This window comes from Podarcis filfolensis (assembly GCF_964270895.1).
Source record: "Podarcis filfolensis genome assembly, chromosome: 5".
Classification (NCBI taxonomy): Eukaryota; Metazoa; Chordata; class Lepidosauria; order Squamata; family Lacertidae; genus Podarcis; species Podarcis filfolensis.
In genome coordinates this window covers 91,238,517-91,266,417 of record NC_139608.1, presented here as the reverse complement: position 1 = coordinate 91,266,417, position 27,901 = coordinate 91,238,517, and the positions used below count along the sequence as shown (strand labels likewise).

At 44.9% G+C, this 27,901-nt stretch overlaps 1 protein-coding gene across 1 annotated transcript; it reads right to left on the bottom strand.

Moving 5' to 3' along the window:
- Positions 1-680: 680 nt before the first annotated feature.
- On the bottom strand, positions 681-26,962 carry MXD4 (MAX dimerization protein 4). Its single transcript, XM_083616026.1, has 7 exons — positions 26,911-26,962; positions 25,759-25,837; positions 25,298-25,385; positions 13,527-13,556; positions 10,523-10,637; positions 10,058-10,217; positions 681-4,373 (listed from the first exon to the last, which is right to left on the bottom strand). The coding sequence occupies exons 1-7, from the start codon at positions 26,920-26,922 to the stop codon at positions 4,231-4,233; spliced, it is 627 nt and encodes a 208-aa protein (XP_083472152.1). The 5' UTR covers positions 26,923-26,962; the 3' UTR covers positions 681-4,230.
- Positions 26,963-27,901: the final 939 nt, after the last annotated feature.

Genomic DNA, 27,901 nt, shown 5'->3' with positions numbered 1-27,901 from the left:
GGGTTGCGTGCTCATCTCGCTTAAGAGGCCGGGAGCCAGCGCTGTCCAAAGACACTTCCGGGTCACGTGGCCAGCGTGACGAAGCTGCTCTGGCAAGCCAGCACCAGCGCAGTGCATGGAAACGCCGTTTACCTTCCCGCTATAAAGCAGTACCTATTTATCTACTTGCACTTAGGGATGCTTTTGAACTGCTAGGTGGGCAGGAGCTGGGACCGAACAATGGGAACTCACCCCGCCGCGGGGATTCGAACCGCCGACTATACGATCGGCAAGTCCTAGGCACTGAGGTTTTACCCATAGCGCCACCCGCGTCCCAGTAACTTTGGGACTACCTACCTGTAACTTTGAAAAATTCGCACACTGATGTGGAAATGTCAAGAACAGAACTTTATAGTGACGTGGTGTTGAGACATAGTGAGAAACCAAAATGGACAAGATTCGCCTGCCCTTAGCAACCACAGGCCATGATGGTTGGGACTGATGCGAGTTGCGTATCAAAACATCTTGGGGAAGTGTTCCTTAGAAAATTCCACTTATGCGCGGAAGACTTTGCAACTCTGTGTCCTAAGTTAAGCTTTGCTACCTAAAAAGGTTTAGGGAGTTTCTCACGTTACCAATATGCCTTGGCTTAGCTAGAAGTTATCGCAGCAATGACTGAACAAGGAGAAACCAGGAAAACATTTTTATATGCAACTTAGAATACTGGAGTAATCTTTATTGAAAATATAAAAGATATACAAAGCCACTTATACCCAGCATGGAAGAGTTCATTAAATTGTACACATTCATTATTATTTTTAAAGAGTAGCATAAAGTCAACAATGTTTTACATGAGATCTCTTTTCCATTCGCTCAGATTTTTATGTTGGAAATGTTCTGTGCAAGAGCTGCTTTTTCATGAAAGCCAACATTTTACAAGCCATGAATCCATTCATTATATAGTAAAAGAAACACAACAACTCAACTGTTTTCCCCGGTAACAGTTAAAGTAAACTTCTAAAAAATATAGATCATGATTTTCAACATTAAATGCAATTAAGAGGAGCTAGTAATTAATGCTGCTTTCTACTACACACAATGCTTATATTGCTGTGTATCTTTTCTCACGAAAGGTTTTAATCATATGCAAAGTGTACAATGCAAGAGCATTAACAGAGGTTTATTTCCAATTTAGCTGCCGGTTTATAGCTTTAGGCGTCTCCCCCTGGTTAAAGGAGGGATGACTACAAAATAGGATTGCTGCTTTTGAAGCAGCATGGTTTGGTTAGCAAGTTCCAGGCTAACAAGGTCTGTAAGCTGCCAAAAGTATAGCCGACCTTTTGTTTCCTGCATTGTGAGCACCACGGGGAAAATAATACGCCGAGTATTAAAGGAAGCAGCAAAGGCTGCAATCTTAAGGTGTGTTTTGAAAATGCTTTGCCCTACATCCTGCTGGTGCTGGAGCTGGCAGAACGAAGAGCGGAACGCCAGCACGCCTGCCTCCGTCTATTCCTAGGCTGCCTGATTTAAAAAATATTAAAATTCCCACCAGTTTGAAAATAGTAGGAAGGAAAGGGGAAAGGTTTATTGATGCTCAGAAGCAGGAGCTGGCAGTGATGGGGGCAGGTCTTGCCCTACGGTGCCTCTGGGATGCGAGAAAGGCGCCCAAAATATTTTGTTTCATCCTTCTCACCAGTTCGTTGCCGTATAAAATTTAGTTCAATGCTAAAACCATTCAATTGCAGCCTTAGGTTGTAGCAGCTGACAGCATGGCCCTGATCCTGCAGTCTACTCAGTAGATCCTTGTCCCTAGAGCAAGTCTCCCAATTAATTTAAACGGAAAGAATAGTTTTCTCACAGAGTGACCCCTCTCCGTTTAAACCAGGAGCAGAAAATATCCTTATGTGCATCTGAACACATGGACTTCTGGAACAGAGTTTATATGGCTTTCTTGGAAGCCACTGATCAGAGACGCATGAATATTACACATTTTTAAAGTGGGGTTAAATTATTGGGTATAGGCATTGGAATGCTTATTTTCCCTGCACTAAAAGTGTCTTTTTTAAAAGAAAAAAAAAAGAGGTCTCAGAGCTTCACCTTCAGCAAGATGATCCACTCAAACATGCTGACTGGGGCTTCTGTAACCACATTAACGTTTAAAAAGGAAAGGAAAAGGAATAGATCAATGGTCACCAAGGCACAATTTGACTAAGGTGAAGAGTCCCTGAGACTCCGATTCAGGTATGTAACTATTCCCTTTCTCTATATGAGCAAATGGGAAGAGTTAGGAAAAATATAATACAGAGTATTTAATAGGAAATGTATTTACAGGCAATATAACATGTCTAAAGTCTATATAGCTTTTAATCTTTTTTATTTATTTAAAAAAGACCTTAAAGTAGCGATTGCAAAGATTGGTCCATTTTTAATTACCAGCAAGCCAAACTCTAATGACTTCACTAAGCTTAAAGTGTATTAAAAGGCAAGGTTGCAGTATTGCTACAATCGGGGTAATTATATTCTAAACATATTGATGAACGCTAACTAAACGGTGCAATTTTACAGCATTTTCTTTGCATTTTGTAAGGAATTCAAATTTCAATGATAGCATACAAAAGAAAGAAAGAAAAAGGTTTAATGTGAATACTGTAATTTAAAGCCATGCCTTCCATTTAAGTGTATTTGCAGCTGTAGAAAGCAATATAACATAAAAAAAAAAACTTAAGCAAACAGTTTTGCTTTCTTCTAAACAACTATTTGATAATCCAGCTCTGGTTCATTCGAGCTCTGAATCCTTCACGAAGAATACTGAAATATTGAATGGTAAACATTAAAATCATATAGGGAAAAAAGTGTGTGTTGGCCCCAATCCAGCTTGTCCCATCTGACTACATGAGACTTAAATGACCTGAATGGAGATGCATAATGCAATGTACACCTGACACTTCCATCACTTAAAATGGGAACTAGATAAGCATCATAATATATGATATGTATCAGCTGCAGACATGGGCCTCCTTTGCTGAATTGACATTCACTCGTTTGGATGTGGCACAATCATCAGAATCACGGTCTGAGAAGGCGGGAAGAATAAATGCAGATACAAAAAATGAAAATCCTGAGGCCGAGTGCTACATAACGACACGCAGTCAATGCATTTCATGGAGAGTAAAAACATGAGTACAATTAACAACCCTTGCTAAAAATCACCAAACGAGAGGCAACTAATCTTTGTGCACAATAATCCTGACCCTCAAAAGTTAGCAGAGTGTTTTGTTTTTTTTACATGTGCAAGCAAACACGATTTATTTTTTTCCGGAGTTAGTCACTATAAAAACATAGAAAGCTAGGGTCATTGCACATTAAGTCCTGATTAGAATCAGCTTTCCCCCCATCTTTTGAAGACGAACAGAACGCTTGATGATAAATCAAGAGAATATACGTTTTTTGTGTGTGTGTCTCAAAAATATCGAAAGAACTTCTCCTATAGGAATATTTGCTAACCAAAGTTGTTGGGGTTTTTTTGTAAAATGATAATGTACTTTAAAAAAAAGTATATCCTCCCCCCCTAAATTTTCAATCCTTGGTCCACTATAGCCAGAATCCAAAGAATGTGGATCACAAGCAAACCACGAGCAGAGATTTAGGGTTAAGGCTACGCTTCCATTTGACTTGTGCAAAGAAATGGTCTGAGCAGTTTTGCCTTTGCCATGCCACTTTCTCCTGGAAAACCCGCTCTTAATTCAGAGAAATCTCAATCAGATTCAGCGGTAAAAAGCAGGTTTTCCTGGGAAAGACTGTTGTGACAAGTGGAACTGTGGATGAACCTTTAACGTGCCGTTTTGGCTACAGAAGTTCCTATTGCCAAAGACAAACCCATTTTTGAGCGTCCAACAGAAAATCTCCATCTGCGTGTGTAGTTATTTGCTATGCCCACTTTGTATTTTAACATTTGGGGGGAAATCCCCTTTAAAAAAATATTTTTAAAAAGCACACACACCCAGAACTAACAGTGTGCACAATGTCTACAATAAAGGACTTTAAGCCGCAACTGTATCTAACCACATTTTGTAGAAAAAACAACATGATTTGCAATTTATTGAATATACCAATCGTCGTTCGGCGAACCCTGGGCACGAAACCTCCTTTCAGATTACTGTGGGCTGAGGTTTTCTGGAAGAATGGCAGTCCGGCATATTTCATGTAAGTGCTTTAGTCAGAACGTCCTGAGTTGAGCGGTGCCCTTCGACGCTACAGAAGCCTGGCATTGAGTCTGTGCGAATGTGTGTAGCCGCTGTCGCTCGAGCTCCCTTGCAAACTGTCTTCCACATCGCTGGGACTTCTGCTACTGTCCATTTCAGCTGGTGGGAATTCCATTCCTTCGATGTCTACTTCTAAATTGAAACGGGAGAGAAGACAGAAGTTTCAGAAGTTTTCTATTGGGAATAGTACCAGGAAGCCTAAAGGAAGAAGACAAGACATTATATTTATACGCAACAGTAGCCGCAAGGCTATTGATTGCGAAAAACTGGAAAAGTGGTATTATCCCAACAAAAACAGAGTGGCTTGCCAAATTATTGGAGTATTACAATATATCCAAAACAATGGGAGAAATTGGAAGGATCTCAAAAGAGAAGATAGACAGGGACTGGAAGGTGTATAAAGGTTACTTGCAAAACCATTTTGAAAAATCAGAACTCCTATTAGAATGAACAAGTTCCGTTTTAAATACTGAAATACTAAATAAGATGGATAACACTGTGTAATAGAAAAAGAAGCATGAAATTAGGTTAAAGGTGTGTGAAAGAAAGCAATAGAAGTGGAAAGAAATTGCAATTGAGTAGATTGGAAGTCTAACACAAAGGTGGGGTGAGGGGTGGTGGATGGTGATGCGAAAAGGAATTATCTGTGGGATTGAGTGTAGGTATGTTTGAACATTTTTAAGGATTGTATGAAATGTATGTTTGTATGCTTGTATATTCGCAATATGTGTGTATTAATGCGGAATTATTTTAATAATAAAAACTTTACAAAAAATAAAAATAGAGTGTTCAGAGGGCTTCCTACACAGTGGGACCTTGGTTCCTGAACGGCTTTGTTGTCGAACAAATTGGCCCCCGAATGCCGCAAACCCGGAAGTAAGTGTTCTGGTTTGCGAACCTTTTTCGGGAGCCGACCGTCCGCCGCGGCTTCCGCTTGAGAGCAAGAAGCTCCCGCAGCCAATCGGAAGCCGTGCCTTGGTTTTTGAACGGTTTTGGGAGTCGAACGGACTCCCGGAACAGATTAAGTTCGAGAAACAAGATACCACTGTAGCAATATTTACAACTTTGTAAGACGGGTCATTGCAGATGGTGACAGCAGCCACGAAATTAAAAGATGCCTGCTTCTTGGGAGAAAAGCAATGCAAACCTAGACAGCATCTTAAAAAGTAGAAACATCACCTTGCCAACAAAGGTCCGTATAGTAAAAACTATGGTTTTCCCAGTAGTGATGTATGGAAGTGAGAGCTGGACCATAAAGAAGGCGGATCGCCAAATAATTGATGCTTTTGAATTATGGTGTTGGAGGAGACTCTTGAGAGTCCCATGGACTGCAAGAAGTACAAACCTCTCCATTCTGAAGGAAATCAGCCCTGAGTGCTCACTGGAAGGACAGATCGTGAAGCTGAGGCTCCAATACTTTGGCCACCTCATGAGAAGAGAAGACTCCCTGGAAAAGACCCTGATGTTGGGAAAGATGGAGGGCACAAGGAGAAGGGGACAACAGAGGACGAGATGGTTGGACAGTGTTCTCAAAGCTACCAGCATGAGTTTGACCAAACTGCGGGAGGCAGTGGAAGACAGGAGGGCCTGGTGTGCTCTGGTCTATGGGGTCACAAAGAATCGGACACGACGAAACGACAAAGCAACAACAACAAGACGGGTCATTATTATTCCTATGATGCAAATGTGTGCACACATTTGCAAATGTGTGCACACATTTGCAGGGGCAGGGAGAAAACGGCTTGTGTAAGGAACCTTTCCAAATTCACAGGAAGAGCGAGATTCAAACCAGGGGCTTGCCAACCTCGGAGCTCAGTCTCTTAGCCACAGTCATATACCAGTCATATACCACAACTCTTTCCTGTGTTCATGTCTCCATTCAGATACTCAAATTACATTAGTCTAAGCACTTCTTTTTAAAACAAACAAGACCAAAAAGACACACCAAAGCTTATATAGGAAGGCAAGGCAAGTAAAAAACTGAGAAGGTGCAATAAAAATACAGTGGTACCTTGGTTCTCAAACTCCGAAAACCCAGAATCTTCCAGTTTTCGAACGTTTTTCTGGAAGCTGAATGTCCAATGCAGCTGCTGGCTATTGTTTCCAGCGCGCCTGCACCAATTAGAAGCTGCGCTTTGGTTTTCCAACATTTCAGAAGTCAAATGGACTTCTTGAACAGATTAAGTTCAAAAACTGTATTCGGCGCTTTTGTTTTTGCTATTTAATTTGTGTTTTGTGTTTTTGAGGCTTTTTCGGTTGATTTGTTTTTGTGACTGTGTGGAACCCAGTTCAGCTACTGATTGATTGATTGTGTGACTGCGGCAATGGATAAAAGCGATGACTATCATCAGTGCAGGTAAGAAAATTTTTTAGTTTTAATTTTATTATCTACAATACTGTCTTATTTATTTTATAGTACAGTACATTGATTATTGCTTTCATTTTCTAGTTCAATGGTCTTGTTAAATAGTAAATTTCATGTTAAATTGATGTTTTAGGGGTTGTTTTTAAAGGTCTGGAACGGATTAATCCGTTCTGCATTACTTTCTATGGGAAAGCGCACCTTGGTTTAGGAACGTTTTGGTTTTGGAATGGACTTCCGGAACGGATTAAGTTTGAGAACCAAGGTGCCACTGTATACAGAAATTTGCCAAATATGGAGGAGAAGTAGTGGTGGTGGTTGGTAAATCCTACCATGATATCAAGAATCTTGCTTACTGCCAGCTGGGATTCAGGTCTCTGTTTGTTGACTATTTGGGGCTGAAAAGCTTTGTTTGTAATTACAATGCAACTTGATATGTTATGTTAGAACCCAGGATCCAAATTTAAGCACTGTATATTTCATCTGCTGCATACAACCTCCCACGTATTTACTTTCGTTATGACTAACATCCTACACCAAATTGCTGACTGGCCCAAGCAAAATATAAAAGACAAAGTGACTGACAGTTTACTGGCAATCGTCTTCTGCCTGCTTAAAAGTGTTCCACAAAAAAAAAATTATTATTATTTTGAAGCCACATTGTTTTCATCTTACATCCTTAAATATTTGATTCTGGATTTTGACCAGTTCCACTTATAGGCCAGTTAATACAATGATTGCAAACTATACAGCAGTACCTTCCGAAATGGTTCGTTCCAAGTCCCTCTCAAAGCTCTGACTTCCCATGAACACCAAGAAACAACACTGTTCCAACCCCCCTCTGGTCCATAGCTGTCAACCGTCCCTTATTTGGTGGGAAACTCCCTTATCCCAGCGCCGTTTCCCGCTGCTGTCCCTTATTGATGATGTCCCTTAAATTTCCCGGGTTTCAAAGGAAGCAGCTCCTCCCCCTCCCTCCCTGCCGGCCAGGGAGGAGGGAGGCTCCAACTGTGTTGCTTGGCTGCGTTGCTCACCCAATAAGGAGTCTAAGAATGACTGGGGGGGTGGAGCTTGCATGCCTTGTGCCGATCAAATCGGCCGCGTTGCCTGGGGACTGGCCTTTGCTCAGCGCTTCCCAGCGGAGAGGTGACGGTGGTTTTCCTTGCTGCATCCCCTTTGCCGGGTTGCTGCGCTGTGGGAACCACCGCTTGAGGCTTCGTTTGGCTGCTGGCTGGGCTTTCTGCCTTTGGCTCGGAGGGGCTCAGAAGTTGAACATAGCTGTGCTCAGAATCGGATGGATACGTCATTGACATATATTGTAAAGTTGGAAGGGACCCTGAGGGTCATCTAGTCCAACTCCCTGCAGTGCAGGAATCTCAACTAAAGTGTTCATGATGGATGGCCATCCAACCTCTGCTGAGAAACCTCCAAGGAAGGAGAGTCCACCACTTCAAGAGGGGGTCTGTTGCATTGTCCAACTGCTCTTGCCACCAGAAAGTTCCTCCTGGCGTTTAGTTGGAATCTCTTCTTGTTCGGTTCGAGCCCAAGCCTCCAGAGCAGGAGAAAACAAGCTTGCTCCATTCTCCGTGTGACAGCCCTTTATGTATTTGCATATGCCTTAATGATGTATGGAAGATGTATGGAAGTGAGAGCTGGACCATAAAGAAGGCTGATCGCCAAAGAATTGATGCTTTTGAATTCTGGTGTTGCAGGAGACTCTTGAGAGTCCCATGAACTGCAAGAAGATCAAACCTATCCATTCTGAAGGGAATCAGCCCTGAGTGCTCACTGGAAGGACAGATTGTGAAGCTGAGGCTCCAATACTTTGGCCACCTCATGAGAAGAGAAGACTCCCTGGAAAAGACCCTGATGTTGGGAAAGATGGAGGGCACAAGGAGAAGGGGGCGACAGAGGACAAGATGGTTGGATAGTGTTCTCAAAGCTACCAGCATGAGTTTGACCAAACTGCCGGAGGCAGTGGAAGACAGAAGTGCCTGGCATGCTCTGGTCCATGGGGTCATGAAGAGTCGGACACGACTAAACGACTAAACAACAACAACAATATGCCTTAAAAGAAAATGTGATGAAAATGATGTATAGATGGTATATTACACCTATTAAATTAGCTAAAATGTATAAAGTGAGTAATAAATGTTGGAAATGTAAAGAAAAAGAAGGAACATTTTATCATATGTGGTGGGAATGTAAAAAAGTGAAAAACATCTGGGAAATGATATATAATGAGATGAAAAAAATGCTGAAATATACATTTATTAAGAAGCCAGAAGCATTTTTACTTGGCATTGTAGGAGATGATACAAATAGAAAGGATTGTAAATTATTTTTATATGCAATGACGGCAGCAAGAATATTATTGGCACAAAATTGGAAGCAAGAAGAAATACCGACAAAAGAAGAATGGAGGATGAAACTGATGGACTATGCAGAATTAGACAAATTAACAGGAAGAATTTGAAACCTGCGGGACCAGAGATTCACAGAAGACTGGTGTAAATTTACGGACTATTTGAAAAGGAATTGTGACAATCAGATTACGCTTGTAGGTTTGCAATAAGTTTTGTGAGGTGAATTATTAGAATTACTGCAAAAATGGTAAAGAGGAGGATTGTTAGTTAAGATAATTAAAGGCAATATGAATTTAAGAAATGCAGAAGAAATGATAAGAATGGTGGATCATCAGAGGTGATGATGGAAGTCCAAAAAGATTGTATAAGAAGTGAAGTTTTGTTGTATGTATGATAATCAATATGTTAAAATTATTAAAAAATTATATGGCTAGAGTATCTTCTTTCTGACCCCTAGATCCTTTTCACATGTACCACTGGCAATGCAGGTGTCTTCCATCTTACATTTGGCCGCTGGTTCTTCCTGCCTAAGTGCAGAACCTGTCACCTGTCCCTGCTGAAATTCATTTGTTTTGGCCCAGTAATCCAATCCGTGAAGGGAATCTTGAATCCCAATTCTGCCTTCTGCAGCATTAGCTACCCCTCCGAGTTTGGTGTCATCTGTGAATTTGATGAGCATCCCCCTCAATTCCTTCATCCAAGTCGTTTATAAAGTCGTTGAACAACAACAGGCCCAGGACAGAACCCTTGTCACGAGAAACCATTAATGGGTACTCTGTGGGTTCAGTCAGTCAACCAGCTACAAATCCACCTAACAGTTACCTCGTCCAGCCCACATTTTAGCAGCTTCTCTGCAAGAATATAATAGGAGATTTTTGTCAAAAGCCTTACTGCAATCAAGATATACTGCATTCCCGATTTATTGTTTTTTCAAGAATTGACTATTATGCTTTGAACTGTCTCTACTTCCGGCGCTGGACATTCTAACACACATGCTTGTTTTCAGATGCCCAGTATATACCCTAGAGAAATATACAGCCTAAGTTTAGTTAACAGTCCCATGGCGAGTTCTAGGCCCCACCACCTACCTTGCTCAGAATCCGTAGATATTGTTGATCCCAGGCTGTCTGTGCGAATTCGTTCCAGGCCCTGCATGGAGAGCTGTTCCAATCTGCGCTTGAGGTATCGATGTTCTCGCTGTAACTGTTCTTTAATATTTAGAGCTTTCCGGTCTTGTTCTTCCAATTTCTATGGAGTTAGAATAATTTTAACAGTAAAAACAGTGTTCTGGTTGCACTGATTATCCGGTGCTCTCATTAAAAAACTAAAACAAACAACTGTTTAAAAAGTGGAGACGTTCTCCATGTACTAAATTGTTTGGGTTTTAACCTACCACATCAGCATCGAAGACTGAAAAAATTATACCATTAAGTAAGAGCAGCACCTTTTAAATTAGGAAATCTGCAATCCCGCCCTCTCACAAAAAAAGGGGTGTGTGTGTGTCAGATTATTGTTTAAGTAAAACAAAATAAAAGGTAACTCTCTTTTTTTACCTTAATATGCATCTTGGCTCTTTTCAGCAGACTGAGTGTGGTGTGTCTAGTGCTATCTGCTCCCAAAGGGACAAGTTGTTTTAACTCTTCTAAATATAGTCGTAGTTTAGCTCGTCTGAAATTTAAAAAAAAACAAACACATTTAGTGTTGTTACAGTGCACTTTAGCTCACTAGAGTGCAATAGATAGCATATGAATTTAGGATTTCTGCACAATGCTACCTTCAAACAAGCAAAAAGGACATTCATCTCAGCACTAAAATGACAACCCTTGTAAAGATCTGAACAAAGTTCAAAGCATCAAACCCAATTTCTTGTCATTGTTCCCCCCCCCGCCCCCAATCATTGCACTCTTTGTTTTAACACATTTACCGTATTTTTTGCTCTATAAGACTCACTTTTTCCCTCCTAAAAAGTAAGGGGAAATGTGTGTGCGTCTTATGGAGCGAATGCAGGCTGCGCAGCTATCCCAGAAGCCAGAACAGCAAGAGGGATTGCTGCTTTCACTGCGCAGCGATCCCTCTTGCTGTTCTGGCTTCTGAGATTCAGAATATTTTTTTTCTTGTTTTCCTCCTCCAAAAACTAGGTGCGTCCTGTGGTCTGGTGCGTCTTATAGAGCGAAAAATACGGTATGCAGTGGTGCCTCGCAAGACGAAATTAATTCGTTCCGCGAGTCTTTTCGTCTTGCGATGTTTTTCGTCTTGCGAAGCACGGTCCGTCGCAACTGCGCCTCTTCAAGCGGCTTTAAGAAAAAAGCGAACGAACTCGCAAGACGTTTTCGTCTTGCGAAGCAAGCCTATAGGGAAAATCGTCTTGCGAAGCAACGCAAAAACCGAAAAACCCTTTCGTCTTGCGCGTTTTTCGTCTTGCGAGGCATTCGTCTTGCGAGGCACCACTGTATCCTGTTTTGATTTTCAGGGCAGCTGGCACCATGTAAAAGACTCAACACACTACAAGGACACAGAATGTTGAGAGGCAGAGGAGAAAATGCAACAAGGGCTCGGTTCCACGGCTAGGGCAGAGCCCAGGGGAAGATCGCTAAGCATTTACCCAAAATCTCAAAGTCACTCTCTCCTGCCCTTCCTACACTGATGCCAGGGCCGTCTTTACCAGGGGGTGCAAGGGGTGCAGGGCACCCGGGTGCCAAATTCTGGTGGGCGTCAATTGTATACCTACTGTATACTGGTCCCTCTCGATCGGCGGCAGTGAAAAGCAATGGAGCGAAGGTTCCCATTCCCCTCCTCTGGCGCTCTGTTACTTCATAGCATCAAATATCAAATTTTTCCGCAGCATCGTTATTAAAAGGGAAAGGTAAAGGGACTCCTGACCATTAGGTCCAGTAATGACCAACTCTGGGGTTGCGGCGCTCATCTCGCTTTATTGGCCGAGGGAGCTGGCGTACAGCTTCCGGGTCATGTGGCCAGCATGACTAAGCCGCTTCTGGCGAACCAGAGCAGCGCACGGAAATTGCGTTTACCTCCCCCCCGGAGTGGTACCTATTTATCTACTTGCACTTTGACGTGCTTTCGAACTGCTAGGCGGGCAGGAGCAGGGACCGAGCAACGGGAGCTTACCCCGTTGCGGGGATTCGAACCGCCGACCTTCTGATCAGCAAGTCCTAGGCTCTATGGTTTAACCCACAGCGCCACCCGCGTCCCTTGCGTCGTTATTACAGGTGAGCAATTCCCCCCCAAGTTAATTTGGGGGTGGCTAAACTACATTTGGAAGCGCATCTTTGCACCCCAGCAGCACATATGCTAAAGACGGCCCTGATCAATACCCTTCGATTTCCACCTAGAAACTCCCTATATCTGCCAATCAATCAATCAATCAATCACAGAACAATGTTATGGCCTGGTCCTTTCTACCCATCTCCAGGTGTATAGATGTTTTGCTTTTCAAAAATAGCGTTTGTCTAGGGCATCTGGACCCTACGATCTTGCAGACTTGCATTTCAAGCCCATCAGGATGCAAGGGTTAGCGTCTAAGATAGCCACACACTGAACATAGGGAACAGGGTGAGGGTCACGGCATTCCAATTAGCGGGCCATGCCTTTGGCTGTTGCTCCACTGAGCTTGCACAGACTGAAGCAGCAGGCTTTGAGATCCAGGTTGCTCTTGTTCGGAGCATGCCTTCTGTGTACTGTCTGCTGCTGCCTTTTGCCCTGCCTCCTGCTGAAACAGAAATAGTGGGAGTTACTGTGAGCGAGAGGGACAGCCAGCACACAAGCACCAGCCTACTGATGCCTATTTATTTGAGCTCCAGTGAACAGCAGGTCGGTTTATTTAATCTGGGACCTGTGTGTTTGTGGGGGGGGGCATGGGCATTAGCGCTAATTTGGAGGGGGAAATTAAGTTGCTGGAGCGAAATTCCATTCTCTACTGTATGTGCCCCTACAACCAGGAGCCCAGCACCAATATAGGGAGGCAATTTGTTGTACTGATTCTCTCCTTTTCTCCTCACTCCAGCCCTATTTCTCCAGCTCTATGTCTGCCCTTGCTGGAAGAATGCATTGCAAATGCCCTGTCTGCCTACCCTGTTAACTGCTCAAACTTTTTGGTGCTTCTATAGACACCCTTCAGGAGGTTCTGCTGTCAGAGGTGAGAAACCATGTGCAATTTCTCTCTCGGCTCTCTGTAGTCGCTAGGCACTGCCTTACTTTTCTAGTGTCTGTAGAAAGGTGCCATTTGTTTCTGATGCTCCAGCAAGCAACAGAGCTGCCAATTATTAGCCAGGAACGTGCCCCTTAAGAGCTACAGTAGACAAATTCAGAAATATGTTAATGTCACTGAAACCTTAAGTATAAACAGCATTATTCGCATAGTATAATTCAACGTTTAGATGCCTGTTTCTCAAAACGAGTGGTTGGAATTTGACAGCAAACACTTTCATTAACACGAGTTAAACAGATATAATTCCCTGTGATTTCCAATTTCTCTTGCAGGATTGTGCCATGGCAGAATAATAGCGTCCGTACTGGTTCTGTTTGATTCGTACTACTTACCTATGCTTTTCTAGTTCATTATGTGAAGACCTATAAAAACAACAACAGAAAGCATGATATATTATAGAGTTTTACTTGCTAATAACCCGAAGTTCAAATGAAACAATGCGCTTTCCATCAGTTCCTGTCAGAAATCCATTAAAAAAATATCTTAGGGACCTATTTTGACATGTCCAGAACACTATTAGCACATCTTATTTTCTCCCCCAAGGCTCAACCTTGAATCTGGTTGGGATTTTTATATTTCACACTTCACAAAATTAAATAACCCCTCCGCATACAAAAATAGTACAAAAAAAAGGAAGATGGTCTTGTAGGACTGAAGTCTGCACACATGTCTCTTAAACAGCACTACAGTGGTAAAAAAAAGGTAAAGGGACCCCTGACCATTAGGTTGTCGTGGCCGACTCTGGGGTTGTGGCGCTCATCTCGCTTTACTGGCCGAGGGAGCCAGCATCCAGCTTCCGGGTCATGTGGCCAGCATGACTAAGCCGCTTCTGGCGAACCAGAGCAGTGCACGGAAACGCCGTTTACCTTCCTGCCGGAGCGGTACCTATTTATCTACTTGCACTTTGACATGCTTTTGAACTGCTAGGTTGGACCGAGCAATGGGAGCTCACCCCGTCACGGGGGTTCGAACCGCTGACCTTCTGATCTGCAAGTCCTAGGCTCTGTGGTTTAACCCACAGCACCACCCGCGTCCCCACTACAGTGGTACCTCAGGTTAAGTACTTAATTCGTTCCGGAGGTCCGTACTTAACCTGAAACTGTTCTTAACCTGAAACACCACTTTAGCTAATGAGGCCTCCTGCTGCTGCTGCGCCACTGGAGCACGATTTCTGTTCTCATCCTGAAGCAAAGTTCTTAACCCGAGGTACTATTTCTGGGTTAGCGAAGTCTGTAACCTGAAGCGTATGTAACCCGAGGTACCACCGTATTGCTGATGGCAGTTAGCTATTGCAGGAGCAATGGTGCCCCCAGATGTTGTCCTGTATACCTGAAGGAGCATCTCCACCCCCATCGTTCAGCCCGGACACTGAGATTCAGCGCCAAGGGCCTTCTGGTGGTTCCCTCATTGCGAGAAGTGAGGCTACAGGGAACCAGGCAGAGGGCCTTCTCGGTAGTGGCGCCCGCCCTGTGGAACACCCTCCCTTCAGATGTGAAGGAAATAAGCAGCTATCCTATCTTTAAAAGACATCTGAAGGCAGCCCTGTTCAGGGAAGTTTTTAATATTTAACGCTGTACTGTTTTTAACACTTGATTGGGAGCTGCCCAGTGTGGCTGGGGAAACTCAGCCAGATGGGCAGGGTATAAATAAATTATTATTATTATTATTATTATTATTATTATTATTATTATTATTATTGGACCACAGCTGCCTTTGGACCCAGCCAGCGTGAACAATGTCAGAGCTGATGGAAGTTGCTTTCCAACAGCATTTGGAGGGCACCATGTTTTCTACAATAAATGCCAAATGTAGTACACTTAAGCCGTATGATCAGCAGAAGAACTCTCTCATGTTCCTTTGGGAACAGATGAACTAACGTCTGGCAATGTGAGCCTGTTATGCGGCAGATCCTACTTTGGACAAGAGGCACAAGACACAGCCTATGTCATTGCAACTGTTATCAGGAGAACATTTGCCCTGTTATGATGGAAAGGACCATCATTTCACAGTTCCAAAACCGGACAGTTTAAGAGAGAGGCTGGGAGAAGTCATCTACATGTTCTATCTTCCAAGGAATCGATCTTGGAGAAAGGGAACTGCAGCCTGGAAAAGGCCACTTGAGCGGAAGGTGTGGGAAGTTCTCGAGCCAGAAGGCTCCTGCTTTCGTAAAATATCCAGATAAGCTCCAATGGACAAGGAGGGAAGACTCAAGAACAGCAGTTGCGGACCTCAGAACACTCCAAGGTGGATTTGAAAGGCACAGCCTATAGAATGATTCCTCTGTCCTTCCTCGGCCATTTAATTCACTAGGATTGGGGTACAAGGATCCAACACAACTTACTGTTGCTCTAGGTATGTTCATACAGTTTTTAAGAACATGGATAAGGAGATAATGGCTTAGTTGAAAACTGACGTCAACGATCAGCACATATAACAACTCTCTGCACATAGGTCATGCCTGAGCTGTCTAGTTCCATCAACCGGAAGCCAGTGGCTGCTTTTGTGACCTGCCTAAAGAGTTCCCCCAGCAATGATGCTACCTGTGACCCTCACGGGCATAGCTGTGGACACAGCTTGGTAGATAAAGACAACTTGGCCGCTGGCGTGCGCCATCCTGATTTCGTTCACCAATCAGAGGGAGGCTGCTTGGCCCTCCGTAGATGAGACCAAGCCTAGGGTTTGCCCTGCGCTATTGAGTTCCAGAAAGACATCTACTTCTGCTTCATTGACTATGCAAAAGCCTTTGACTGTGTTGACCACAGCAAACTATGGCAAGTTCTTAAAGAAATGGGAGTGCCTGATCACCTCATCTGTCTCCTGAGAAATCTCTACATGGGACAAGAAGCTACAGTTAGAACTGGATATGGAACAACTGATTGGTTCAAAATTGGGAAAGGAGTACGACAAGGCTGTATATTGTCTCCCTGGTTATTTAACTTATATGCAGAATTCATCATGCGAAAGGCTGGGCTGGATGAATCCCTAGCCAGAATTAAGATTGCCGGAAGAAATATCAACAACCTCAGATATGCAGATGACACAACCTTGATGGCAGAAAGTGAGGAGGAATTAAAGAACCTTTTAATGAGGGTGAAAGAGGAGAGCGCAAAATATGGTCTGAAGCTCAACATCAAAAAAATGAAGATCATGGCCACTGGTCCCATCACCTCCGGGCAAAAAGAAGGGGAAGAAATGGAGGCAGTGAGAGATTTGACTTTCTTGGGCTCCATGATCACTGCAGATGGTGACAGCAGTCACGAAATTAAAAGACGCCTGCTTCTTGGGAGAAAAGCAATGACAAACCTAGACAGCATCTTAAAAAGTAGAGACATCACCTTGCCAACAAAGGTCCGTATAGTAAAAGCTATGGTTTTCCCCGTAGTGATGTATGGAAGTGAGAGCTGGACCATAAAGAAGGCTGATCGCCGAAGAATTGATGCTTTTGACTTATGGTGCTGGAGGAGACTCTTGAGAGTCCCATGGACTGCAAGAAGAACAAACCTATCCATTCTGAAGGAAATCAGCCCTGAGTGCTCACTGGAAGGACAGATCCTGAAGCTGAGGCTCCAATACTTTGGCCACCTCATGAGAAGAGAAGACTCCCTGGAAAAGACCCTGATGTTGGGAAAGATGGAGGGCACAAGGAGAAGGGGACGACAGAGGACGAGATGGTTGGACAGTGTTCTCGAAGCTACCAGCCTGAATTTGACCAAACTGTGGGAGGCAGTGGAAGACAGAAGTGCCTGGAGTGCTCTGGTCCATGGGGTCACGAAGAGTCGGACATGACTAAACGACTAAACAACAACAGCAACACTTAGTTCAGATCAATTTGAGAAAGTCACTTCCCGTCCTCACTGACAACTTAGGCATCACCATCTCCTGAGAGTTGCTAAGTCGAGATCTTGATGGGACTCCTGTGCTTCTAAGCTTTGCGGAGGCAAGAGTTTTGCAAGGTGTGGCTTTTCTCGCCGCCATCTTGAAAGACGTGAGAAGCAAACTTTTGGCCTATATGCATCTCTTCAAGGGGAGAGTCCTCAAATTTGGATCCAGCAACTCTATATAGCTCCTTTGCTCTGTGGTCCATGGATTCCAGACCCTTCCTGTTGTACAATGGCCACTCTTTAGTGGCCCTTCTCCTGCACCTTTAAAAACAGCCGGGCACAAAAGTCAACGGAAAAAAGCTCCCCACTTTCGCCTGTCACCTCAGAGAGGCTCATGGAGTGGCAAGGGGGGCAGGGGCTTTTGGGTTGTGGCCCCTCCACCAGTCTGTGGAATGCTCTCCCAGCAAAACCCACCATGTGTCTCTTCAGTACCAGGCATCCGAAGGCAAGTGATTGGGGTTGTTTTTAAAGACCATTAAATTTTTGTTTTGTTTTGGTTAACTGTATATTCTGCTGGTTTTGATTTTGTTAACTTTGATGGGGAAGTATCCTTTTAGTATCATATGGATTTGTTATTTTTACCGTTTGTGGTTTTAAACACTGCATGTTTTCAGGATTTTATCTTCCTGTAATTTGACCTTGGGTGGTTTCTGAGAAAGGTGGCTAAGAAATTTAAAAGGCAAATTCTTTGGGTCAGGCTGTTGTGAAGGACACAGGCAGCAGCAGAGCAGCTTTCAGCTTCTGCTGAGTACTATATGAAGCTTTTACTGGCACACAAGCCAAGCAGCGAAATCACTAAACCTAACCATGTGTAAGCTAGTCCCCATCTCACCTTTTCTTTGGCTACCTCTTTGACCCTGTCTAAGGGACGCGGGTGGCGCTGTGCTCTAAACCACTGACCCTAGGGCTTGCTGATCAGAAGGTTGGCGATTCGAATCCCCGCGATGGGGTGAGCTCCCGTTGCTCAGTCCCTGCTCCTGCCAACCTAGCAGTTCGAAAGCACGTCAAAGTGCAAGTAGATAAATAGGTACCGCTGTGGCGGGAAGGTAAACAGTGTTTCCATGCGCTGCTCTGGTTCGCAAGAAGCGGCTTAGTCATGCTGGCCACATGACCCAGAAGCTGTACGCTGGCTCCCTCGGCCAATAAAGTGAGATGAGCGCCGCAACTCCAGAGTCATCCGCAACTGGACCTAATGGTCAGGGGTCCCTTTACCTTTACCTTGGCCCTGTCAGCAAAACATCTATTTGCTCAAGTCCCAGATTTTGTCCCTACTCCTTTATCCATCCTGCTTTCTGCAGCCATCATCCTTCTCTGCCCCGAATTTTAAGTTCTTCCACGCTCCCTGTCGAAACATTTAGCTCTTCTCCTCAGACACTGCAAGAGCTTAGTCTAACCTGTCCACCATGCTTTCGTTAATCCTTTCTTCCCCCTCCACATCAACTCAGTAAACAGATGCCAGGAGGTTCTTTACGACCGCAGCTTGTGACAGTCACAAAATCTAGTGGCATATTCTTAGTATCGGCTAGTTACTAAGGCGGCCACTATCTGAAAATCTCAGCGGTCTGAAGACTGTTACTGATTCCACATGTTATTGCACACTTAGATCATTGCAGACCTAAATAAAAATAAAATAAAATAAAAGACCTCTCAAGTCACAATAAGGATTTGTTTTTTAATTTTAAAAATCACGGCATAAAAGTTGATACCACCCTTCGCCCGAAGATCACAGAGCAATTTCCAATATAAAAACACGGCTTTAGCCTCAAGGTCTCCGTTAGCAAGCCAGTGCCTTATTCTATTGGTGCAACTTTATAAGGCTGCTACCTATCAAGGGAGGAGAGTCAACAATGTAAATTTTGAAGGAAAATGCAGAAATGCCTGAGCTATATAGTCTGGAACATCAATGTATTATGAGACGGAGCATGAGTCCCACCAAAATGCGTTCAGCTGAGTGCTTTCCATAATAAATAAATAAATAAAATAATAATAATAATAATAGTATCTGCCTCTTTCTCCCTTGCTTGTTTTCCTGTGGTTAGCTTACTCTAAGGTAGGGGAAACCTTTTCAACCTGAGGGTTGAAACCTTCTCAGCAACCTTCCATGCCATTAAAGGTAAAGGTAAAGGGACCCCTGACCATTAGGTCCAGTGGTGGCCGACTCTGGGGTTGCAGCGCTCATCTTGCTTTATTGGCCGAGGGAGCCGGTGTACAGCTTCCGGGTCATGTGGCCAGCATGACTAAGCTGCTTCTGGCGAACCAGAGCAGCGCACGGAAACCTTCCCGCTGGAGCGGTACCTATTTATCTACTTGCAATTTGACGTGCTTTCGAACTGCTAGGTTGGCAGGAGCAGGGACCGAGCAACGGGAGCTCACCCCATTGTGGGGATTCGAACCACCGACCTTCTGATCAGCAAGTCCTAGGCTCTGTGGTTTAACCCACAGCACCAAAAATGGGCAGGGCAATGAATGCAGAAGGTTATCTTTGCAGAGTAAGCTTGTTTCTACACACGACCGCATACCCGTTTCTGTGAACTACCCAGGCAGAGAAGAGGTCCAAGGATGAAACCCAGCCAGGGGAGAACACTCAAAGAGGATGCAGAGCACGGCTGGGGAGGAGTGGGTTTCAGAAGGGTGAGTTCAGAGGGCCACACAGAGCGGCCTGGAGGGCCACACTTGGCCGCTGGATCTGAAGTCCCCTATTCCTACTCTGAGAAATGCCTCCTTTTTCTTGACAGCGCTCCTGCGTCTTTAAAAGCTCCATGGCTGGCAGAAATAAAACAAGCAAAGCTTGTTGTATGCTTTCCAGAGGGGTAGCCCTGTTAGGTTGCTGCAGCAAAAACAACAGTCTGGTGGTGCCAAATTTAACATGGCGCAAGCTTTTTTGAATTGAAGTCAGCTTCATCGGATGTGTGCACTGTGTTCGCCCAAGTTAGAAAGGCAGAAAAGCAAATCGTGTAAAACAATAGTGCTTAAGATGCTCAACCTACTGTCAATGAGGCCTTGCCTCTCCAATGACATTTCAATTTCTTTGATGCGTCAGGACTGGAATACCCAGCCCATGATTTGCTGCTTAACCCGCAACCCTCATCCTGTTGTTGTTGTTTAGTCATTTAGTCGTGTCCGACTCTTTGTGACCCCATGGACCAGAGCACGCCAGGCACTTCTGTCTTCCACTGCCTCCCGCAGTTTGGTCAAATTCAGGCTGGTAGCTTCGAGAACACTGTCCAACCATCTCGTCCTCTGTCGTCCCCTTCTCCTTGTGCCCTCCATCTTTCCCAATATCTGGGTCTTTTCCAGGGAGTCTTCTCTTCTCATGAGGTGGCCAAAGTCTTGGAGCCTCAGCTTCACAATCTGTCCTTCCAGTGAGCACTCAGGGCTGATTTCCTTAAGAATGGATCGGTTTGATCTTCTTGCAGTCCATGGGACTCTCAAGAGTCTCCTCCAGCACCATAATTCAAAAGCATCAATTCTTTGGCGATCAGCCTTCCAGCTCTCACTTCCATACATCACTAGGGGTTTAATTCAGATTTGTTTGTCATATACAGTGGTACCTCGGGTTAAGTACTTAATTCGTTCCGGAGGTCCGTACTTAACCTGAAAGTGTTCTTAACCTGAAGCACCACTTTAGCTAATGGGGCCTCCTGCTGCTGCTGCGCTGCCAGAGCACGATTTCTATTCTCATCCTGAAGCAAAGTTCTTAACCTGAAGCACTATTTCTGGGTTAGCGGAGTCTGTAGCCTGAAGCGTATGTAAACTGAGGTACCACTGTATAGCTTCTGTCTATGCTTCTATCCATGGTTGCTCTGCCTCTTCAGGTTTATTAGGTTGCAGACCATGAGGAGACCCTTGTACTCAGCGAGTTCCCAGGAGAAATTTCACAAGGTGAGGTTATTCCTACCCTAGTCTTCTACTTCTACAAAATGGTGTACGAAAGAAGCAAACTTGGCATTTGCAAATGAAGGACGAGGTTCTCAACCTTGCATTTCCTTGTGATGTTAGCTGCCTCGAGGTGTTTCGTGTTAGGAAACGAAAGGTAGGGCTTATTCTTCTTCAGTATTGCTAAATGAATAATATTGGCCGCCAAGCCACAATTTCTTGCATGCACCAGTGTCGAGCACCTGTTGGGGAAAGGAAATTTTAGGGGAAATTTCTTTCCCCACCCCTGCAAGCAATGCAGATTAATTAAGGGCTGGAAAGATTAATTTGAAGCAGGGAGAAGTGCACCCATTTTGTTCAGTCCCTCTCGTAGCAGTTTTTTCTTTTTATGAAGGTACATTGGGGCAACGTTTTACGGATCTATACGGAACATCTAAACTATGCGTTTGACATTATTACACCGTTACCGCTTTTATGAAGCACAAAAATGCAACAGATGCTTTTAAAACGGGGTATTTAACACTGAATATATTGAAAACCCTGCCTGCCGAGAATTCCACCCACCTCCCTAATCTGAAACGGTGACCCCACAATGCACAGAAGAGACTTTGAATTTCTTGAGGCTGTGCATACTATTTCTTGAAAGTGAAACAACTGGAGGAAGGTTGTCTATCAGGGTGACTGAAATGTTGTTGGACTACAACTGTTGACAACCCTGACCATTTGCCATGCTGGCTGCGGCTGAGGAGAGTTCGCTCCCAGGGTTCTTCCTTTAAAGTCTTCCAGCATCTACAAGGTGGACTTCCAGAAACAAAATTCAACATCAGATTTTTTGAGTTGATCCAACTACAAAGTAAAAAACAACGTTCCTTTCCGATGGCTAAAACTTCCATCTGCTGCTGTGTCTTTGAACCCAGACAGGGGAGCCGACTTGGGTCCCAGGTTACGGGTGCCCAGTGCGAGACTTTAGAAGTTGCGCGGGTAACCCTAAGGTGTGGGTACCTGAGCATCCACAACAAAAATTTTGTGGGGGCTCAGGCATCCAGAGTCCCCCATAGTTGGCACCCCTGAACCCAGAGATGGTTTGTGACAAGGTTAAGAAAACTGGGTACTTAACCCACTCTGGAAGAATGGCAAACCAAGTTGATTGACTTTATGGGACTGGCAGAAATGACTGGCAGAATCCGTGACCAGGGAGAAGAGTCGGCAGAAGAAGAATGGAAGTAGTTCAAGGACTATTTACAAAAATATTGCAATATTAATGAATGTTGAATGATGCAGGATTGAAATTAATTGGTTTCTAGCTGTAATGGTAATAAGATTATGAAAAAATGGTCCCTTTTTTCTTGGTAAATAACCAAGAGCTTAATATATAATATTATAAAAGGATGGTTAGAAAATAAGGGGTTTAATTGTAATGTTGGGAGATAAGGATTTGCTGGATAAACAATTCGAACTGGAATACAAGAAGGGGAGGTATGAGGAGGTCAGTGAAAGATGTTACTTAAAAATAAGTTTTGAACGTTATGTGGTTTTTTTTTACTATTTTTATTTTTAACTTTTTCTTTTTATTGTTTGTAAAAAATGGAAACTCCTAATAAAATATCTTATAAAAAAGAAAAAGAAAACTGGGTACTTAATTTTGATTCTGGGAGGGACAATAGTAGGGGACAGATCACTGCCTTGTCATGACGAAGGGGCTTGAATAACTCAGGGAAGCTATGAGCTATGCCGTGCAGGGCCACCCAAGACAGACAGGTCATAGCCGAGAGTTTAGACTAAATGTGATCCACATTTAAAGGAACTGGCAATCCACTCCAGTATTTTGCCAAGAAAACGCCATGGATATAAAAAAGGAGAAGCTTTGAGAAGAAAGTGAGAGTTTCCAAGGCATGATCTGGTCCATGGGGTCACAGAGAGTTGAACACGACTAAGATGACTAAACAACAACAAGGGCTTTCATGTTCTTTTTGTAGGCTTCTTAGAGTCATCTGGGTAGTTAATGTGAGAAACAGGATCTGGACCAGAGAGGCCTGTGATCTAATGCAACAGGGCTCATATGCGCTGGAAGGAGCCCTGCATTTAATTGTATATTAAATATTGTGGTGCCTTAAGTATCTAATTGGCTATAGTAATAAAAATGCATCGAAAAGTCACTAGACTCATTCCTGATTTCATTTATACTGCGACGTTTTGTTGGCTGCACTCAGGGATAGCAAGCGACTGAGAAGCTTGCCTGATATTGCGAGCGCTTGCGATTATTTCAGATTCCTTTGTAGGTAGTTTTTTCTCTCTCTCCAAGATGATATTTTGCATGAACAAAGAGAAGGATAAGCAAAGGAGGGCAACAAGAACAATGAATGGGTATTTCAGGAAGTCAAGGAAGAAGCAGGCACGTTCTTTAAAACACAGGGTGTCCTGGACTTTGTTTGGGGCAAGCCAGACAAATCTGCTGAGTCTGCAAAACAATTCTTAGCAGCTCATTCTGATCATCAGGACAGGAGTCCCTGCAAGGGGGGTGGGTTTGAAGGGTGTGTGTGTGTGTGTGTGTAGTTTGTGCTTCACAAGCTCCTGCTTCCAAGGCCTCCCTGGTGCTCTCTTCAACAACCAGTATAAACGGCCAGATGAAACTCCCTTTTCAAACACTTACTGTATATAGAACAAGCAAAGAATAAAGGCACCATCCCACACTATCCAGGCACACATCCAGTTAAGCAGAGCAGGAAACCTGAGGGTAAAGCATCCAGAGCCGGGGGGTGCACTTTTAACAATGTGTCATTATAAACCTGGATAGGGACGCGGGTGGCGCTGTGGGTTAAACCACAGAGCCTAGGACTTGCCGATCAGAAGGTTGGCGGTTCGAATCCCCGCAACGGGGCGAGTTCCTGTTGCTCGGTCCCTGCTCCTGCCAAACTAGCAGTTTGAAAGCACGTCAAAGTGCAAGTAGATAAATAGGTACCGCTCCGGCGGGAAGGTAAACGGCGTTTCCGTGCGCTGCTCTGGTTCGCCAGAAGCGGCTTAGTCATGCTGGCCACATGACCCGGAAGCTGTACGCCGGCTCCCTCGGCCAATAAAGCGAGATGAGCGCCGCAACCCCAGAGACGGCCACGACCGGACCTAATGGTCAGGGGTCCCTTTACCTTTATAAACCTGGACAAATATAAGGAGATGCAAGGAAATATTAAATAACTCCCTTTATGCCAGTCTTACAGCGTTCTGCCACCTTGCTACTCTCTTAGTGCATCCATTAAGTTGTACTTTTTATAGAGACCATGCAGAATCTCACCTGCAAGTCCCACTGAATCCAGTGGAAATCACTTCCAGGTTAAGCATGCAAAAAAAAGCAAAAACAAACAGACACAGAGGCTTACAAGTGTGGTATGTGGTAGGAACAGGGCTGGCATGATCATTAGGATGCAGACCTCAGAGGGATACAGAGGGATACAGCTTTATACAGATTAGTTTTTGTTATAAGTGCCTGATAACATTTTACTTTTTATTTTTAATGCAGCTTTTCAAAGCTCAAGCTTACATGCGATTGACAATCTTGCGAAACAGACCAGTCGGGGTGGCAACTAATTCAACCTGTATTATCAGCACTCGACCTGAAGGAACAGGTGACAAAATTTGCAAAGGAAAAGATGCACAAAGTGCAGTTTTGATGCGCCTGTAACTGATACTTTTAACACCAAGCAGTTCCCAAGATTGTTCAGAACGATCTGTGCGCCGAAACACCTTTTTGTATTTGAGAAAGATAATCAAAGATCGCTGCGCTGCTTATTCTTGCAATTTAAAACAAGTTCAGCAGGTTTGACTTTCATGCTTTTCATTCCACCCCCCCACAAGGCACCTGCTTTTGAAAACTGAAGTTGGCAGTTTTGGGGTGTTAGCAATGATCCTGCCCTCGCCGAAGTCGAAATCCCTGGAGCCAAAGAGCAAAAGGGGCCTGCGGGGTTTGGTGTTGGTAGCATCCAGTAGAGGTTGCTTGGGAGAAAGGAACCCCCGCTGTACGCGTGGCAGCTTCTCAAGGAGAGACCGAAGCATAAACCCAGCCCAGAAAAGAGGGGTCGGCAGAAGGAAATGGCGACCTCCTGCTTCTGTGCTGGTGCTGAAGTTGCTGCAAAATACCTTGTGCTAGTGCATCAACACGGCCTCTGGGTCCTATCAGGTGGTGGGCGGACTACAGCTCCCATCATCCTCAGCTAGCAGGAGCAGCGGCCAGGGATGATGGGAGTTGTAGTGCAGAAACATCTGCAGCCCAGCAATAAATAGGGCCGAGGGAAGAGCTGCATTTAACCAGAGGGCTCCTGGGTGGGGGGTAGGGGATCGCAGCCCCCCGCACTCACCGGCTGCTCTGGGGCTTCCCGGCCTTGCTTTTCCTCCTGGCGTAGCCGCTGTCGAAGGGCAGCACCGAGGCGTAGCCGTGCTCCGCTTCTGGTTGGGGGGAAGAGGCAAAAAGACACACACAAAAGCTGAGCTCGTGACAACTGCCGCGTATTGCTGCTGCTGCTGCCTGTGCAAACGTTGCAAGCAACTTATTGCAAAGGGAGGAAGCAGTTGCAAAGGGAGAGAAGGGAGCAAAGGCGGACCTGCAGCGCCACCAGACCAACGGTGGGGAGATTTCCCTTCTTTTCGTGGCTTTTGCTTTTTTTTTAAAGTCCTTTTTGCAACAAAACAAACCCATCTCCCCACCCCACCCCCACTCAAGGTGACTTTTTATTTTAAAAAAATAAATAAATCCGGGGTGCATCGCAGCCCTGGGGTGGGAGCCCCTCAACTTTTTTGCAGGGAATCTTGCTGTATGTACCTCTCTCTCGCCTTTCCAAGTATTCCGCAGCTTCCAGCAGCATCAGCAGGGAATTCCACTCCATTTTCACAGCCTTTTGCTTTTTTTGCAATTTAAGCAGCAAGGTAGGAAGGAAAAAAAAATAACAGCAAAAGTAGCAATTAGCAATGGTTTTGGTGTTGTTGTTTTTCCGCACCCGGGAGCTCACAAGCGCGCGCAGGGAGGCTCCTCCAAAGTGTTGCTCTCTGAGCCCAAGTCTACAAACCCCCACACATTGAGCATATTACTTTCCCAGCTGACGGACGGCTGGCTGGGCCAGTCGATAGCGTCACCCGCAGGGTCCTGAGACACCGCGGAGCCAATCAGAGGCGAGGTGGGTGGGAGGGGGAAGGAAGGAAGAGGGGAAAAACACGCACGCAACCCAACCAGCTGCCCGCCCTCCCTCCCTCCGGCGCAGAGAATGTTGACAGACCAAGAGCCTCGCCCCCTGATAGGCCGGCGACTATAGCAACAACTTCAGAAGCCGAAGCTTAGCAACAGCACGTGGTAGCCCGGCCCCCCGGCTCTGTGAGTGGCCGGCCGGGCTCCATGCAAAACAGGCGGCGGCCAGTGATTGGGCACGGGGAGCCCATGCAAATGAGCTTTGAAGTTGAACGCCTTCGCGGGAGGCGGCGCCTCAGTTTGGGATGGGAAAGGGCAGCGCCGGGAGCACAGCTGGGCGCGCTTGCGCAGTGAAGGAACCGTCGAGGCCGTGGCCGCCCTGATGGGGGAAAAATTAGCCTCGGGGATAACCAGCGTGCTCTGGTCTAATTGGTGCATGGAAGGGGTTAAAAGCGTAGAATAAACTATTTCATACTGATATAGGAACACAATAAAAATATATAGTGACATACAAAAAAACCCCGCATTTTAGTGGTACCTCAGGTTGCATACGCTTCAGGTTACAGACTCTGCTAACCCAGAAATAGTGCTTCAGGTTAAGAACTTTGCTTCAGGATAAGAACAGGAATCGGGCTCTGGCGGTGCATTGGCAGCGGGAGGCCCCATTAGCTAAAGTGGTGCTTCAGGTTAAGAACAGTTTCAGGTTAGTACGGACCTCTGGAACGAATTAAGTACTTAACCCGAGGTACCACTGTACTGTAAATATAAGTTAACATGAAGCCCTCTCCTCACCTTCAAGCCCATGGTCTTCCAGAAAATGACTGTGAAGAACAGCAAATCTTGAAACAAAAATTTTTTTTTCCTTCCAGTAGCACCTTAAAGACCAACTAAGTTAGTTCTTGGTATGAGCTTGCACAAGAAAGCTCATACCAAGAACTAACTTAGTTGGTCTTTAAGGTGCTACTGGAAGGAATTTTTTTTGTTTGTTTTGACTATGGCAGACCAACACGGCTACCTATCTGTAAGCAAATCTTGAGTTCCTATACGGCCAGTGGGCCCATCACCTCCTGGCAAATAGAAGGGGAAGAAATGGAGGCAGTGAGAGATTTTACTTTCTTGGGCTCCATGATCACTGCAGATGGTGACAGCAGCCACGAAATTAAAAGACGCCTGCTTCTTGGGAGAAAAGCAATGACAAACCTAGGCAGCATCTTAAAAAGCAGAGACATCACCTTGCCAACAAAGGTCCGTATAGTCAAAGCTATGGTTTTCCCAGTAGTGATGTATGGAAGTGAGAGCTGGACCATAAAGAAGGCTGATCGCCGAAGAATTGATGCTTTTGAATTATGGTGCTGGAGGAGACTCTTGAGAGTCCCATGGACTGCAAGAAGATCAAACGTATCCATTCTTAAGGAAATCAGCCCTGAGTGCTCACTGGAAGGACAGATTGTGAAGCTGAGGCTCCAATACTTTGGCCACCTCATGAGAAGAGAAGACTCCCTGGAAAAGACCCTGATGTTGGGAAAGATGAAAGGCCCAAGGAGCAGTGGCGTAGCATGGGTTGTCAGCACCCAGGGCAAGGCAAGTAATTTGTGCCCCCTAACCCGTGGATTTGCGCCCCCTAACCCGTGGATTTGCGCCCCCTAACCCTAACCCCCAGATGTTGCGCCCGATGCGGCCGGCCCCCCCTGCACCCCCCACGCTACGCCACTGCCAAGGAGAAGGGGACGACAGAGGATGAGATGGTGGGACAGTGTTCTCAAAGCTACCAGCATGAGTCTGA